Here is a 15,620-nt window from a genome sequence, read left to right on the forward strand (position 1 = left end):
GGCTGGGTTCACCTGAGTCCGAGCACGCACAAGTCTTTTTGGCATCGAAGACAAGCTTGGGCTGGCGGCCATCCGGTTTCCCCATCACTGCAGGGAGGGGTAGAGGGCAGATGTGCAACAGTGCCAGCAGTTCCGAAAGATACCCCTTCAATGTCGGCGTGGCGTGCAACCAATTGTCCACAGCGGGAGCCCCGATGCAGGGAACGTCAAATGGCCCCCGTTGCAGTGTCAGTCAATATGAGCCGGTATGTGCCGATCAGTGGCTGAGGATCCCAGCAAGTATATTGCACAGTCCGGGTAGGTGTAGAAATCAGAGCAGATCGTAGGCCACAGTGGTGCGTAGCGCAAAAAGCCCGCCGTAATCTGTAAGCATGTATGTCCAAAGTTGGGCACTACTCATGTAGAACAAGAGGGATGTTTCATACCCACAAAGATGGCCGGAACGTGATTTTCTTAATGCAAGGATAGTGATCCCAATCGGCTAGAGGACCAGTCCTGGGTATGGTGGAGAAAGATGGGTCACGCTGCCGCGGTCACCAGTATGCGCCAGAACATATCAACAACCTCCCGAGGGTGTCCACCTGGGAGACATGCCTGCCGTATGAGACCGAGAGGCTGAGCAGGTTGCAGGCCGCAACGCAGCACCGCGCTATATGTAAGTCACAGGCCTCCGAGTTTGGCGGGATGATGAGTCTTGACAGGCCTGGTAAGGGATCTCCGCATATTCTCAGGGGCCCTGGATGCCTTGGGAAGCAATGGCCAATACGCTGCATAGGTGAAACAAGGCTGCGTTACAACGCGCAGCGGGAAGGCTCACTCGCGGCTACCCGCTATAACAAGGAACGATGAAGGTCTCCGAGGGCAGCAGATGTGAACGGGCGGGCTCCTCAACAAGGTGGTGGTAAGTGGAGCAGATAGTCCAACTGGCGTGGATGAGTAGTCGCACTCACGTACCTCTCATGACTTCAGCGGGCAGCTGGGATCGCGGTCAAGGTGTTGCCATCTCAAAGGTTTTTATTGCCCCCGCTTTCAGTCCTCGTTGGGGGTCGCCTGCAACTCTGCAGCCACTGCGGGAGGACGGCAGGGAGCTCAGCAGAACGGGTCGGGCTGGAGCCCCACACCGGGAAGAGAGGCCCAGCGCCACGTGGGATCCCCGGGTCTCGTGCTATGGCAGTAACTGCCCGGGAAGGGAAGAGTCCGGCTCAGGAGTAACTGGACAGGGTCGGAGAGCCCCAGATTTCACACCAGAGGTGGCGGATGAGGTGGGTGATCAGCGGCAGGCTGCAAAAGGCAGGAGTAATATATAATGAGCAGGATTAATGCAGGATAATGCCGCCAAGCTTCGGGGAGGCATTACATGAGTGAAGCATAGGCATTCCCGTTCATCCACCCATATATTCTGTTGCAAACCCATCTTTACTAAAAGTCAGTAAACATGGGTTTGCAGTTGCACCAGAGTGGTGCCCCTACCTGAGGCTGGCACAATGAGGAGAAATATATTTACTAATCCTAGCTACTTACTCTTTTTATGCGTGCTACACTTCCTGCAGCACACCAACAAACAGTAATAATCCTCTAATAGTTTTTGTGCAGTAAAGTATTCCTTTCTGAACAAAAACTATTTTGACAACAACACAAGCACCCTTGCATCGTGGCACAAGTGTGCCTGCATTGGCTCTAGGCAGCCACAAGTTCACCAGCACTACGAGACAGCAGGACTGCACCATATATTAGAAGATATGGCATGATTCTGTTCTCCCACTTTGATGCAATGCAGCACAGCAACTTCCCTTGCTGTGTTGCATTGTGCAAAATGTTATAAATTTAGACTTGAATATTTTGGTACCACATCATCCTGATGCACTAAGTGCTTGAAGTTCCTAGAAATGTTGTGGTCACAAAACCTGCAACTTGCAAAATCAAATACATCTTTCCTATTTACAAAAGCTCTTTCACAAGTCTGAAAAGTCTTATTGACTTGTAAAAGGGCAACTAGGAGTAGGGATGAAAGGGGCGACCCCTTCTATTTTTGATTGGAAGAACAATTTATCAATTGTGGTCGCACACCATAAATCAGATGCTGACACCTTAAAAGGGGTGAGATCTGATTCGCTAAGGTGAAGCTGTCCTCAAGCTGTCCTCATCGGACCTCTTCCCATTTGGGAACCATAACCATAATGGAGGCCTCAGGGTTAGCTATCTGCCTTTAAGGGGAGCCCTGAAGGCTGTGCCTGATGTCTTGCTAAACAGGAAACTTTTTTTGTTTTTTAAGCAGAACTGGTTGCTTTAATGAACTGCTTTAAAAAAAAAAAAAGTTTTTGGTAGAATGCAAATGAAGGGGTAGAGGTCTGCTGTCCCTTGCGGATCCCCGCATATACAGCCAAACACGGGGGATGGCAAATTGCGGCCTGCCTAATATTCTTAAGCAGATTTTTTTTTACCCCTTGTAAATGTACATTATGAGATGTGACCTATTAGAACACAAGTAGCATTGCAAATTGCATTCACATTCGCATACAAATCAGTGTGCAAACTGTACATTTGTATTTGTGAATGGGAATAGTATATCCGGAACAAAGAATCTGGAACCAATGTCTGGGTATTCTCCTCACACTTAGGAAGATTAACTGTGATATCTAAACATTCATGAGTTGAAATGCTTGCGCAAATAAATCTCAATAATTGAAAATTCCTCTGGGTAGCACGATTCAAGTATTTTATAACTCAGGATTATTAGTCCTCCTCTGGAAGACGTAGCTTGAGAGCTGAAGACACAGATGAGCTGAAAACAATTGCACAAAACGATGCAGAGGAATTTCCAGTGATTACGAAATGGTGATTCAGCCATTTTTGTTGGCCCTGTAGTCTGTACCTTTCTCTTTCAAAAATTTTGTTCTGGTCCCTTTTACTAATTTTCAGAGCACGTATCAAGGATTTCCCAACATCCATCTATCTCCTCCCCTTTACCATTGTTCTCTAGAAGATTTGAATACTTTGTATGGTGGGGCAGAGAAGGAACCGTACTATTCCTGAACTCTGTAAGGGGCCAAGGAAGCATTGCAGTACTCAGAATACAAGGTCTTATAATTATCATTGTATTGCACAACCTTGGCTTCACCTGTTTCCCCCCTTCGCTAGCTTTACCAAGTGGTATCCTCCTTAGAACACTGAGAAAGAGCTTGTTTAGAATGTAGGAGTTGTGTGAAATGTGAGGTACTGCTCCCCTGGCAACACTGGAGTTCACTTAGAAGACTTAATAAAGGACTTGAAGTTATTCTGTCTACGTACATCTTTTCATATGACGATGGAATATTGAGCAGGGGACAGCAAGACGTCTCCACCCCTATGATTTACAATACAAAATACAGGGAGTGAAGACCTAATACGACTTCATCTGAACAGAGCGAAAACTGTGCAGCAGACGCAAAGGAACCAGATTACGCAACTTTGAAGGAAAACAAAGAACCCAGCTAACAATCTACAGGGTGTGGGCCTTATCGGTCTGGCGTTATTTCACCAACATTAAGACTCTAGGACTTATTTAAGGCAGCACTTTATTAATGTTGTCATATTAAACGGGCAGTGCTAAAGACTCTTTTTTTGCATCCAATGAGCCTGCCAGTGGAGTCAATCAATTGCATTTGGACCTCTTTTTGAAGCGCTGCTGTGAGATACTCATTAAGACCAAGTCCGCAAGGGCAGCCTGATAGTGGATCACCTGCAAGAACCTTGTGAAGGTGGGTGCTGAGGATTCTTCTCCACAGTTGCCTACAGTGAAGGGGCTGGTGTTGGTCTATTTTAAAGTGTTGGCTACCTATTTAGCGTTTATTGAGGTGCGTAGAGGAAATTCTTGAAAGGAGAAACAGTAGTGACTCTGAAAGGCAGTGTTGAATGTTCCAGCACATGCTAAGTGTTAGCAGACAGTTGAGGCAGTGTTCTGAAGAGGCGAGCGCATCTAGACATCGCTGCTGTGGCATTCTTAAAAGCAGCTTTCTTCCCTTTACAAATGTGGCATTGTGAGGTGATTTGAGCTCTAGATTGACTCTGTGACAGTAGTGGGGCGATTTGAACTGAACCCGTGTTGCTGGAATTACTCAGTCTTGCACCATCTTTCGGTGGGGATTGACAACTGTTCTGGTGCAAGTGCAGTTTCCACTTCTAAGCATAGGAGAAAGTCCCGCACCCAGGAAGAGCCATAAAAGGAGGACTGAAGTCTGCAATAAAAAACAAACATAGAAAGGGGAGAAGTAGAAGCAAATTTGTGTAAAACCTAGGGTATAAGGAGTAATTTTTATTCTTTGAAGCCTTTCTGTTGCAAACAAGTGTTAATTTAACTATGCGTACTGTATACATTTGAGCACACATACCTTAATCTATCGTTAGCATTATTACTGAGTGAATTCACACTTCACTACGGTAGCTAGGAGCATGAATCAGCCCCCTCCATTCCTAAATGACTCTGGGGAACCTGATATACCCTGGGAATGGTGGCTGAAGGTTTTCAAATTATATATATTAGCCATAAGGGGTGGCCATTTTTCATCAGTACGTACATGACACATATTGTACATAATCTAGGCTTACAAGGGGAAAAAAGAATATGAAGACACTGCAGAAAGAGAATCCAATGAAACTAGTGTAGAGGAAGACACAGAGGGAGATGTTTATCAATATACATTAAGAAAGCTAAAAACTCATTATAAAGAGAGAATCAATTTTGTTCTCGAGAGGCACAAATTCTTTAACAGAGTACAAAAAAGGGTAAAAAGGTGTCTACATATGTTGCAGTACTCAGAGGTATGATGACCATGTGTGAATTTGGGGCACTGACAGATTGTTGATCATGGATCAACTGATCTGTTGTACCAATGACCAAAAAATACAAGAGAAACCTCTTACACAAAATCTAGATCTATCCAAGCCCATTCGCATGGCAAATGGGATAGAATATACAGCTGTATGTATTAAGGAAATTAGATTATCAAATGATTCATATAAAGAGTGTGAGGAGGTCAAACATCTTACTGATGATGATATGGTGTGTAGTATTAATGGCAAAACAAGTTTAAGCCCTAACCATAATAATGACAATCTAAGGCGTTTTAGACGTGGCAATCACAATCATTTAGCCAATAGTTTAGGGTGTCCTGCACGTGGGGTCACATGTAGAAAATGCAATAAAGAGGCTATTTTGCTACGGTATGTAAATCCCTAGGTGAAAATGTTCATGTTGTCTCTGATGCAGAAAGCAAAACAGAAGGGAAAAAAGAATATCTATCTATATATATATATATATATATATGCCACCAAATCCCACGAAAGGAGAGTCGACGCCGTGTCGTTCAGTTAATCCACTTTATTGTCAGCTGGTAATGTCAGACGCGTTTCGCCTGTCCCGCAGGCTTGCTCACTAACATTGCAGTAAAGTTTTTCTTTCAATTTAACTGAAAACTATGCCGTGTCACGTGAAAACTACAAAGCAATTGAGGGTGAAAACAGACTCGTAGTCTAAAATACAATTAAGGCATTTTTTTCCCACAGAGCGTAAAACTTTATGCATTTTCGTTCAAAATTACGTTTGCAAGTGCAGTTAATGCAAATAGTTGCAAAATCCAAATTACCCCATATGTTACTATGCATTTTTATGCTTAATTTCAAACTACATAGTTTTCAAATTTATTTAACCATGAGCAAGCAGTTCGAGCTATGTTAATCATGATAAATATTACATTGTCTTTCTAATCTAGCCCTAGTGGGCTAAAATTGTCTATAACCTTAATTTCATTAGCAATATCTTGAAACGGTCAAGTGACCAAAGAACAAATACTTTCATTGCCGTGCCCAACATTTGGTTTAAATGAAAACAAACACTAAAATACATACGGCTACAGCCCCAGTGGGCTATTAACCCATTCACTATCGGGGAAAACGGGAAAAAGGAAAAAAGAATTGTTTACGTGACAACTCATCACAATGCCTGTTAATTGTTCATTGTTGCCCTCTTGCTTATGGTGTAAACGAAATAAGACAGTTAAAAACATGGTCGTGAGGATAATTACAGGTATGTATGGAGATCTTCTTCCATATTCAACCCCATCGGGGTTTTTGTATTCAATTTGATAATGTAGCTGGATTCCAGCTTACGTAACATTTTTTGGCGATCACCTCCCCTGCTGTTCACTGGTACAGCGTCAATAACAAAGTATGACAACCCTTTAGCATCGCTTCTGTGACAACTTGCAAAATGTCGAGCAACTGGATAAGTTTTATCCGCATTTTTAATAGCTCGTATGTGCTGCAACACTCGCTTGTGAACTTGAAGAATCGTGCTGCCTACGTACTTGAGGCTACAAGGGCACTGAAGCACGTAGACAGCAAATTCAGTTTTGCAGGAAAATTGACCTTTGATTTTCTGTTCTTTCTTAGTAAAGCCCGGGATGTAACTGGAGGTATGTATTTTAGTGTTTGTTTTCATTTAAACCAAATGTTGGGCACGGCAAGGAAAGTATTTGTTCTTTGGTCACTTGACCGTTTCAAGATATTGCTAATGAAATTAAGGTTATAGACAATTTTAGCCCACTAGGGCTAGATTCGAAAGACAATATAATAATTATCATGATTAACATAGCTCGAACTGCTTGCTCATGGTTAAATAAATTTGAAAACTATGTAGTTTGAAATTAAGCATAAAAATGCATAGTAACATATGGGGTAATTTGGATTTTGCAAATATTTGCATTAACTGCACTTGCAAACGTAATTTTGAACGAAAATGCATAAAGTTTTACGCTCTGTGGGAAAAAAATGCCTTAATTGTATTTTAGACTACGAGTCTGTTTTCACCCTCAATTGCTTTGTAGTTTTCACGTGACACGGCATAGTTTTCAGTTAAATTGAAAGAAAAACTTTACTGCAATGTTAGTGAGCAAGCCTGCGGGACAGGCGAAACGCGTCTGACATTACCAGCTGACAATAAAGTGGATTAACTGAACGACACGGCGTCGACTCTCCTTTCGTGGGATTTGGTGGCATATTGGGACCGAGTCTCGGAAGTCCGGAACGCCGACGCGCCCTTCGGTTTGGCGGTGGTGGGTTTACCGAGGCACAAGTGGAGTGTGTTTGATACCACCAACCCCCCCAGTCGTGGATGCAGGAAAGCGGCAACGTAACCTGATAGATTGGCGTGTAACTGCCTGAAAGCCTATCTGCGCACACCGCCGAGTCGGAGGACCCGTGGAGTACGTAGACGGCATTAAGGTAAGCGCTTGTCTATACGGAACTGGGGAGAAGGGAAAGCCAGTGGAACTGTACATACCGCAGGTATTGGCCGATTGCGGTGACTGGCGGTGAGTTCAGAGCGTTAATCAATCTAAACGCTTTTATTATTTAAATCATGTCAGCTGCTGAACTTAAGGAACGTGAGGAAGCAGCGATGTCAATTTTCAATGATAGTGTTCCTAGTTACAGCAAGAGGACAGAGGCGACAACGGCAAACACTAAATTGAGTGATGTAACATCTGGCTTGAAACGATTGGAGAAGCTGAAGCGGGCAGAATTATCAAAATGGTGGGAAACGAAGTCACTCAACCGGTACCTGGAAGTCAAGAGAATTCCACAGGGACTGAGAATACTGGTGGCCCCCACATATGAAGATCCTAACCCGAATATGCTCAGGGAATGGGCTGACAATAACCAGGAGTCCTCCAGTAGAATGTTAGTAATCTTAATCAAGTATGCGGAAATAGACCGCGCGAAAATTATGGAAGAGATTCAACAAATCTTAGACATGCTCAGCAAAGAGATTGAACAAGAACCAATCATAAAATTCATGAATGAAATGAAAGATCGTCTGAGCAAATTGGAAACAACTATCAAAGAGAGAAAGGCGCAGAAGTTTCTACGAGACAAAATCGACTATGACCGGGGTCAGATCTACACTTTCGCTAAAAAATTTGAAAATATGAGGAGACAAAGGATGAATATGAGCAGTCAAGAAACACAGGCTCAACAATCGGATCTCAGTAGCATACAGAGTTCGGAAATTGACACCGATCTTGAGGAGGGTGCGCACAGTATAAGACCAACAACAGTTCCATCAGTAATCGATGAATTTGATTTTTTAAGGGAAGAGAGACGATTCAATCTACGCCCAAGACCCCTATTAAATTCCAGACCTCAAAGGGCAAGAGGCAGAGGAAGAAGAGGCGCAAAGGCGCCAAATTATGCAGCATCAGGAGAGAAACCCAAATTCAAAGACAACAAGTGAATGAAGAAGAAAACGTGACAATTGTAAATCTAACCAACGTTAGTCTCTCTCAAGAGGAAGAAAAGATTTTACGTTTAGGTCTCTCCTATTGTCCGCAAATCGATATGGACTATACCACCATGAGAGTAGACGTTTTCAAATTTGTAAGGTCTCTGAAACTGAAAAAGTTTTTTGCAGTCACTCCCACAGCTACAGACAAGCCTACAACAAACACTGTGGGTGATGGAGAAGAGACCTTTGCTGTGAGTGATTTCAATTTAATGATTGACCTGCAAGAACTGCAAATGGAAAATGATATGAGTGAATACTCTCCAGCCACTCAAACTCTACCGAATACGTGTAGGAAAATTGCTCATTTGGCTGTCACTGAAGCAATTGAAATCAATACCAGTGAATCGACAAAATTTAAGTTACCTTCCAAATTTACACCAATAACAGCAAGGGACTCTGTTGATGTCTTTAATGACTTGAAATTAAGCATAAAAATGCATAGTAACATATGGGGTAATTTGGATTTTGCGACTATTTGCATTAACTGCACTTGCAACCGTAATTTTGAACGAAAATGCATAAAGTTTTACGCTCTGTGGGAAAAAAATGCCTTAATTGTATTTTAGACTACGAGTCTGTTTTCACCCTCAATTGCTTTGTAGTTTTCACGTGACACGGCATAGTTTTCAGTTAAATTGAAAGAAATACTTTACTGCCATGTTAGTGAACAAGCCTGCGGGACAGGCGAAACGCGTCTGACAATACCAGCTGACAATAAAGTGGATTAACTGAACGACACGGCGTCGACTCTCCTTTCGTGGGATTTGGTGGCATATTGGGACCGAGTCTCGGAGGTCCGGAACGCCGACGCGCCCTTCGGTTTGGCGGTGGTGGGTTTACCGAGGCACAAGTGGAGTATATATATATATATATATATATATATTCTAGGTCAACCCCATAGTTAAAGATGAAAAAATGCATTATCCCATGTGTGACATTCAATTAGATGTAGTAGATATTAAAGCCTATGTAGACTCATGGGCACCATTTACGCTGATTGACAATGATACTTTTCAAAAACTCTTTTCTGCTGATGTGTACAAACTAGAGGCCCCAGATGTTCATCCAGGAAGGTACAACAAGGAACCTATTTCATTAGAGGTAATGGTGAGGATGCGCATTTCAGTGGGAAAAATATATGTGACACAAAAATGGTCAAACTTCTTGGAATGGAAACATCAGAAGGATTTGGGAATAACTCTAGACCCAAACAGCAAGTACTCTTTGTTGACCAATCCTTGGTGGAGAAAAACGTATTTGAGGAATCTCAAGAGGTGGTTACAGACAACTTGGGTCTTTTGTACAATTTCATACATAAAAATAACATTAAAAGAAAAGGCTATTTTAGTGGTGCATAAGCCAAGATCAGTACCATTAATAATGAGAAAAACATTAAAACTAGAGCTGCAAAAGTTAGTTAAGCAAAGGGACATTGAAGAAATAGAAAGCGTGGAATTGTTGGCCCCCATTATCTTAACAACCAAAGATGGAGGGAAAAATATTCACCTGTGTGTGGATCTAAGAACTTTAAATGATAATATATGGGTAAACAGACATCTCTTACCCAGGATACATGAAATGTACAGCACCATACAGGAAGCCAAGTATTTCCGTGTTCTAGATCTATCCTAAGCTTACCACCAGGTTGCTCTCCATCCGGACTCACAATTGTTAACTGCATTTACCACACCATTTTTCAAGAAAAGTATGTATTTTCAATAGGACATCCTAATATATGGTTCTAGTGAGGAGGAGCACAATAACTGAGTAAGGGAAGTCTTAGATAAATTGAAAAAAGTTGGTTTCACCATAAAAGAAAGCAAGTGCAAAATAGTAGTCCCCTCTGTGGATGACTTGGGTCACACCATCTCTAACAAAGGTATTAAACTCAAGGTTGATTTGGTAGAATCGGTTCACAAGGCACCCATTCCGACTAATAAAGATGACGTCAAATCATTTTTGGGTTTGGCTGAGTACAAGTCTAAGTATATTAAAAAAATCAGTTTATGTCCATCTCATTAGGGACTTGTTAAAAAAAAGCGTGCCATTTGTAAGGGAGGAAGAGTATACCCCTACTTTCACTTATGTAAAATGTCCCATTATCAACGCTCCATACATAGGTAAATTTGAGGTCAATCTTGAAACCATATTAACCACAGGTGCAAGTAACACAGGTCTAGGAGTCACTCTTTCACAGAGGTATGAAGGCAAAGAAAGGATTGTGACATTTGCGGACATCACATTGGTCAGCTCAGAGGCAAATTACTCCACTGTGGAGAAAGAGGTATTGCCATGTTACTGGGCCATTCAATCACTTTTAATTTTATTTCTGGGGTCTGCCTTTTGAGTTGAGAACAGACCACAAACCTCTGGTACCTATTTTATAAAAAAACAAAATAGAGAAAGTACCCCCGGAATTTCTAAATTAGTACAATTTCAAGGTAGTGTATGTTCCTGGTTTGAGAAACAGTGCAGTTGATTGCCTATCAAGACTACCAATAGATATTAAGGAAGAATCCAAAAATCTTGAGGGAACCATTTTTGAAATTTCCATTCCAGTCATTTTAAAGTTAGAATGGAGTGATCACTTAGTTAAGGATCAGGTCCTGGTAGCAGAAAGACAAACAATAATTGAGGGTTGGCTCAAAATGAGCCAAGATTTACCTGAGGAGTTACAAACCTTTTGCAATGTAAGGGAGGAATTGTCCATAAAAGGGAATAACATTTTAAGACCAGGCAAATTCATACCAGCAGAAGGTTTACGGGAACGCATTGCCAACATAGCAGCATTGCCAACATAGCAGATGAGGGCCATTTAGGGGGGAATCTCACAAGATACAATGTGAGAGCACATTATTGGTTCCCTTACATAGACCAATTGGTGGAAGAAAAAGTTAAGAATTGTCATGCCTGCAGTCAAAAGGACAAATTCAAGAACACACACATGGCACATTTGATTCCCATTAGTGGGCCCCTCATCCCGTGGGACAAGTTGGGTTTAAACATAGCAGGACCCATGTGTGAGGGTTACAAAACAAATACATCTTAGTACTACTTGATTATTATTCACATTGGATAGCCAACAGGATTCTAAATTCCATCAATACCAAAACTCTCATCAATTTCATTACAGAGGTAGATTCATCGGAAGAAATTCCTAGCACCTTAATCCCCGACAATGGTGCTCAATTTGTTTTAGATGAAATGATGAATTTTCTTACTGACAAGTCCTTTAAGTATGTTTGAATCCCATTGCATTGTCCAAAAGCCAATGGAACGGTGGATAGGGCCAATAGGATGATCAAAGAAATGATCCAGTTAGTCATGGCCTCTTCCAAACCTATTGTGCAAACTGTTAGGAATATGTTGTGGTCTTACCATACCACTCTCAATGGTGTCACTAGGTTATCTCCATTTGAGATGATGAGAGGCAGGAAACCAGGGACAAAATTATCTCCCAGTTGGTTATTTGAAAACTGAGAGGTTTCCAATAATAAGGAAATACTGAATGAGAAGGTGGAGCGGCATCAGGCTAAATACAAAGAGTGGTATGACAGGAAATGGTGGGTGAAAAAACCTGAATAGAATGTAGGTCAGTGAATTCTAGTCAGAAAACCTAATATAAGTCAGAACACGTTTGCTAAATTTCTCAAATCTGAGAAAATCACGGAAGTTAAAAAAAATGTGATTTTAGAAAATGGAAGTAGGTGGAACATGAACAGGCTAACATGTCAAGGAAACATGCTTCCTACCAAAGAGTGTTCCAGAATAGAAAAAAAATAATCTATTAAAGTGGATTCCAGCCAGAGACGTAAAAGGTCAGTCCATCCTCCTAGATGGCACACAAAGTGCTATGGGAATTAGTTCAACCCTTGGTCTGTTGTATTTTCACTGGGTATGCCATATAACTGTATGCTAGTTTTGCTCTTTTCTTTCCTCGCCGGTCATGGACATACTGCAAACATTTATTAACAGGTTTCTTCTTCCCAATTTTTTGTTCAGAGTCCACCAACAAGCATCAATCCACCTCAGTAATTTTTTGTTTTCTTTTGTTATAGAGGGAAGATGTGATATAATTATTACTGTATTGCATCAACCTTGGCCTCACCTGTTTCCCTCCTCTGTTATCTTTACCACGTGGTAGCCCCCTTAGAACACTGAGAAAGAGCTTGCTTAGAATGTTGGAGTTGTGTGAGATGTAAGGTACTGTTGCCCTGGCGAGACTGGAGGCGTTGTACTCAGATGACTTAATAAAGAACTTGAAGTTATTTATTCTGCCTACATTGATCTTTTCATAACGCATAGAACTATGGGCCAGATGTAGGTGGCTAAATACCGGTCGGTAACCCCGAAATTCGGTAAGTTTCAGGGTTACCGACCGGTATTTAGCCATTCCTAATGTAGGAGATGATTCGGTAAATACCGAATCGGTATTTACCGAATCGGTATTTACAGATTCGGTAAATGCAATGTAGAAAGCACATAAAAGAGTGCTTATGTGCTTTAAGAATTCGTTAAATACCACCAACGTCAAGTTGGTGGTAATTAACGAATTCCTTTAAAAATGCACTTTTGAATTTTTTTTTAAGTGCCATGTGGCACACATCCATGCCCTTAGGGCATGTATGTGAGCCACATGTGCACACAGGCACATTTCAGGGGTGCAACAGGGTGTCCTTTGGACACCCTGGCACCCTTGAAATACCTCCAGGTATTACCGATTCGGTAATACCGAATCGCTAATACAGAATGGCTTTAGATTCATTCCTATGGGCCTCCAAGCCCATAGGAATGAATGGGTAGGTATTCCTTATTACCGAATCGGTATTACCGATTCGGTAATAAAGAATATTAAGGAATCGGTATGTTTTACCGATTCATTACCTACATAAGAAATACCGATTTCTTAATACCGAATCGGTAAAATTCAGTATTAAGAATTTGGTATTTGTGGATTACCTACATGTGGCCCTTAATGTCTAAATAAAGGACAACAAAGCATCCTACAGAAGTATTAGAAATTGCTGATGATCTACTCGGCTGCATATTTTCAAGGAAGAGACACATAACTCCTTAGCAGTTGTTGCAAACTCCTTCTACTCATAAACCTCCAAAGAACAATGCTTCAGTATTTTTTCCTGATGGCCAACTGTTGTCATCGCCTGTGTTCACTGTCACTAAATCAAAACTCATTGGTCTGATTAACTCGGATTTTCAATTTTAAGGGACTGAAGGTTGAATGTATAAAAATAATGGCAAAAACACATTTTAACCACAAAATCAGTTACCATTATCAAAGCAAATTCTTGTTTAATTAACAACCAATAAATACATAAGAGAACTTAGATGTTTAATTTTCTGACATTCTCGAAATAAACTGATGGAAAAGTGTTTATTAAAATATTTTACAATTCAATGTAAATGCTTTCAGATTTTTTGGGGGGCGGGGTTTCAAAAACACTATTCAGTAGCACCTGACTTGTAATGTTTTAATGTACGAGCAGAAGGGTCAGTAGCATTAATCCACTTTGGCATCCAGTAATGGCTCAGCCAATCAGAATTCCCAGGATAATATTTCTCGAAAACCTGGCGATAGAAGTAGGCTTCTTTAGTTCTAGGTGGGTTGTAAGGAAAGGTCTCTTCTGATTTCTCCAACATGAAGTCATCAACCTAGGTAAGAGAAAAGGACACATTAGCAGAATTAGTACTAAAGCACTTTACTGTAGAATTGACTAAAAACTATGTAATGCATTGTGCAGTCTGGATTCCTGGTAAATGTATTCTGATAAAATTATAGAAAATGCCAGACAAGAACCAGCAAAACCAAAATAAATATGCTGCATATCGCTTTAAATGATTATATTTCACTTCGAAAGTAATTACAAGCAGGGGAATTAATATCAATGAACGGACAGTCAGAGGCACTTTTAATTCAAAATATGGATTTTGGTTAATATAAATGACGATACATACTAGAATATGCCCTTCTGTCAAGTCACCTACTCGTTTCCACATCCATGCATCAGATTTTCACCCATTCATATCGAAATACGGATATCATGGTTTGCACGACTCCTGATTAAGCCCAGCGTGCTCGGGCATGAAATAAACCAGAAACCTTCCTATTAATGGATATGCAGTTAGGGATATCACGTGACGGCTTCATGAGTATATAACATAAAAGAAAATTGCACACCCTAACTACACTCTTAACACTGACCTTAGATTACCGCTCAATAAAGTAAAATGTCCCTTTAACTCAGTAAGAACAGACTTTTATAATGGTACAATATAAGCTGTGCCACTGATATAGTGGGCGTTTGCTTCTGCAGAGATGTTGGCATGATTACTGTTTACATTATTCACTTTGCCATACAGTTGACTATCTGCTGCCTAATTTGCAGATTTCAACAAAAACTAAAATAGTTCCAAGCTCAAACAGATCGAAAGTTACTCAAATGTTGCACATTGTATTAATTATTTCACCTCCTGGCACAGTGCATAATTAGCTCCCCATCTTTCAACTTCAGACTGCTGTATTCAAGCACTAAATAGATGGCGATTTCGCATACATGATGTTAATATCCCTACTTGATAGGTAGAGAAATGCGGATTCGTCTGTGTTGGAAACCGGGCAACCGGGTTAGCAGTCACCAGGTTCCCAGCACAGTGGTAGCTTGGCTCGAGCGGTTGGGGGTCAGGCACCGTGTTAAGCGTACGTCACACCCTCACAATAACCATGCGTTCATCCGTTCCAAAAACGACACTACTCCGTAAAAATTATGGAAGACAAGTTGAAAATATATATGTCTTTATCTTAGTTTCTCTTAGTTGCAGGTTTCATAACATAAATACAATACAATAGGTTTTTCCTTTAAAAGAGCAGGTCAAATAAACAATGCTACTTTGGAATTTCAATAAATAGGTTCAGGTCCTCATTAAGCAAAGAATAAATAGATGTGCAATAAATACAGACGGCAAATAAATACAGTCAGACAATAAATACAGTGCAGGAATAAATTAGTGGAAGACAATAAATAAAGCACCTTCAATAAATAAGGAAAAGCAATCAATGACAGTATAGATCAGATCACTTTCATGAGGTAACTTGGTCTTACTTTGCCCATACACAGCTTGTGGTCATTTGGATGGCATGGGGGTGTCCCACCTAGATTGGTCAAGGCTGGGGCCTAAGCTGAGGCAGAACCAGGGTAACCTAAAGATCTGGCCCCCCAAACTACACAGCCCCTCACAGATGTCACTGCACCAGTCTTAGTTCACCCCTGGCACTCCCAGGCTGGTT

At 41.2% G+C, this 15,620-nt stretch overlaps 1 protein-coding gene across 1 annotated transcript in view; it reads right to left on the bottom strand.

The window, feature by feature from the left end:
* Positions 1–13,600: 13,600 nt before the first annotated feature.
* Positions 13,601–15,620, bottom strand: part of ASNS (asparagine synthetase (glutamine-hydrolyzing)) — a 245,567-nt gene continuing 243,547 nt past the window's right edge. Inside the window, exon 12 of the mRNA XM_085630875.1 lies at positions 13,601–13,987. Coding sequence (XP_085487001.1) covers positions 13,778–13,987 — 210 coding nt within the window. The 3' untranslated portion in view covers positions 13,601–13,777. The remainder of the gene's footprint in view (positions 13,988–15,620) is intronic.

Source organism: Triturus cristatus, chromosome 10 (assembly GCF_964204655.1).
Source record: "Triturus cristatus chromosome 10, aTriCri1.1, whole genome shotgun sequence".
NCBI classification, from domain to species: domain Eukaryota; kingdom Metazoa; phylum Chordata; class Amphibia; order Caudata; family Salamandridae; genus Triturus; species Triturus cristatus.